General features: G+C 52.7%; 1 protein-coding gene across 1 annotated transcript; it reads left to right on the plus strand.

The window, feature by feature from the left end:
• Positions 1-882: 882 nt before the first annotated feature.
• Positions 883-1206, plus strand: LOC122547602 (gastrula zinc finger protein XlCGF67.1-like). The gene has a single exon (XM_043686206.1). The coding sequence runs from the start codon at positions 883-885 to the stop codon at positions 1204-1206; it is 324 nt and encodes a 107-aa protein (XP_043542141.1).
• The last annotated feature ends 583 nt before the right edge of the window (positions 1207-1789 follow it).

Consider the following 1789-nt stretch of genomic DNA (forward strand, 5'->3'; position numbering starts at 1 on the left):
AGACCAGTGGACCAAAGGACCTGTTTCTGTGCTGTATATCTAGATGACTCTGGTTTGCCACGCCAGTCTGTTCAATTTCTCTCTGGTGTCATAGCCTTGATGTCTCAGTCCATAACTCCCACACCCCTGTGGGGGCTCGTTAACTATTTTGTGTCTGATTGGTTGTCAAGAAGCTGCATTGTAAATTCATCCTGAATTTAAATACTATATTTTGCTTCCAAATATCAGACCTGCTCTCTCTCAACAGTATCCCAATGTCGTGGAAGATATTAATTTTCAGGTGCAGGTATCCAAAATTCAGAGAGATGTCAGTTGTGACTGTTTTGCTCTTCTGTCCCTGTCAGATCCTGAATCAGCACTTTCAGGAGAATTAGAATGGAGTGAGGACAGAGGGAGGGAGCGAGAGAGAGAGAGAGAGTGGAATGGTGCTTTCAGTTTTGTGGAATAACAAAAGAAAAGAATGTTCTGCTGAAAGTAGAATTGCTTGTTCTGAATTTCTACCCTGGACTGACAGTGATGACTTTTGTAATCTCTTTTCAGAGTATTTGATTTGAAGATGAAGTTTCAAAATCAACAGATGAAAGGCTTATGCCTGAACCATTGACTCTCCTGCTCCTCGGATGCTGCCTGACCCGCAGTTTTTGACTCTGATTCTCCAGCATTTGTGAGTCACTCAATCCACCAGGACTGTAACAATTTTCAACTGTGATCCAATTGGTTCCTGTTTCAGTAAGTTTTCAGCATCAGTGGGACTGGAAGAGAGACCCGACTGTTGCAGCAACGCACTGAGTGTGGAGCCTGAAACAATTATCTGGCCTGGAAAGAGGAATTCAAGGCAGGGAGGGGACATACACGCGTTTGTGTGCAACTGTAGCTTCGGCCATGGAGAAACCATGGAAGTGTGGCGACTGCGGGAAAGGCTTCCGTGTCCCGTCTGCCCTGGAGACACATCGGCACAGTCACACCAGGGAGAAGCCATTCTCCTGTCCTGAGTGTGGGAAAGCCTTCAGTGATTCCTCTGTCCTGCTGAGGCACCGGCGGGTGCACACAGGGGAGAGGCCCTTCAGCTGCCCTGAGTGCAGGAAGAGCTTCAGCGATTCCTCCGCCCGGCTAAGGCACTTGCGGGTTCACACAGGGGAGTGGCCCTTCAGCTGCCTCAAGTGTGGGAAGGCATTCAACGATTCCTCTGCCCTTAAGAGGCACTAGCGGGTGCAGACAGGGGAGAGTCCCTTCCGCTGCCCCGATTGTGGGAAGGTGTTCACTCGCTCCTCCCACCTCGTGATTCACCGGCGGGTTCACACCGGTGAGAAGCCCTTCCCCTGCCCCAAATGTGGGAAGGCCTTCAGCGATTCCTCTGACCTGCTGGCTCACCAGCGGGTCCACACCGGCGAGAGGCCATTCACCTGCTCTGTCTGCGGGAAGTGCTTTACACGCTATTCCAACCTGCTGAAGCACCAGCGGGTCCACACTGGGGAAAGGCCCTTCAGCTGCTCTGTGTGTGGGAAGGGCTTTACCCAGGCCTTCCACCTGCTGACACACCGGTGGGTCCACACTGGGGAAAGGCCGTTCACCTGCCTCGAGTGCGAGAAGGGCTTTGCTGTCTCCTCCACTCTACTGACGCACCAGCGGGTCCACACTGGGGAGAGGCCGTTTGCCTGCCCCGAGTGCGGGCAGAGGTTCACAATGTCCTGCAGCTTGAACAAGCACCAGCGGAGGCACCAATGCTCCCAACAATCAGATTCTGCCGGTAACGCTGCTGAGGGTCACCCCCAGGACAGAACCTCCTGCC

Source organism: Chiloscyllium plagiosum, unplaced genomic scaffold, assembly GCF_004010195.1.
Source record: "Chiloscyllium plagiosum isolate BGI_BamShark_2017 unplaced genomic scaffold, ASM401019v2 scaf_6232, whole genome shotgun sequence".
NCBI classification, from domain to species: Eukaryota; Metazoa; Chordata; class Chondrichthyes; order Orectolobiformes; family Hemiscylliidae; genus Chiloscyllium; species Chiloscyllium plagiosum.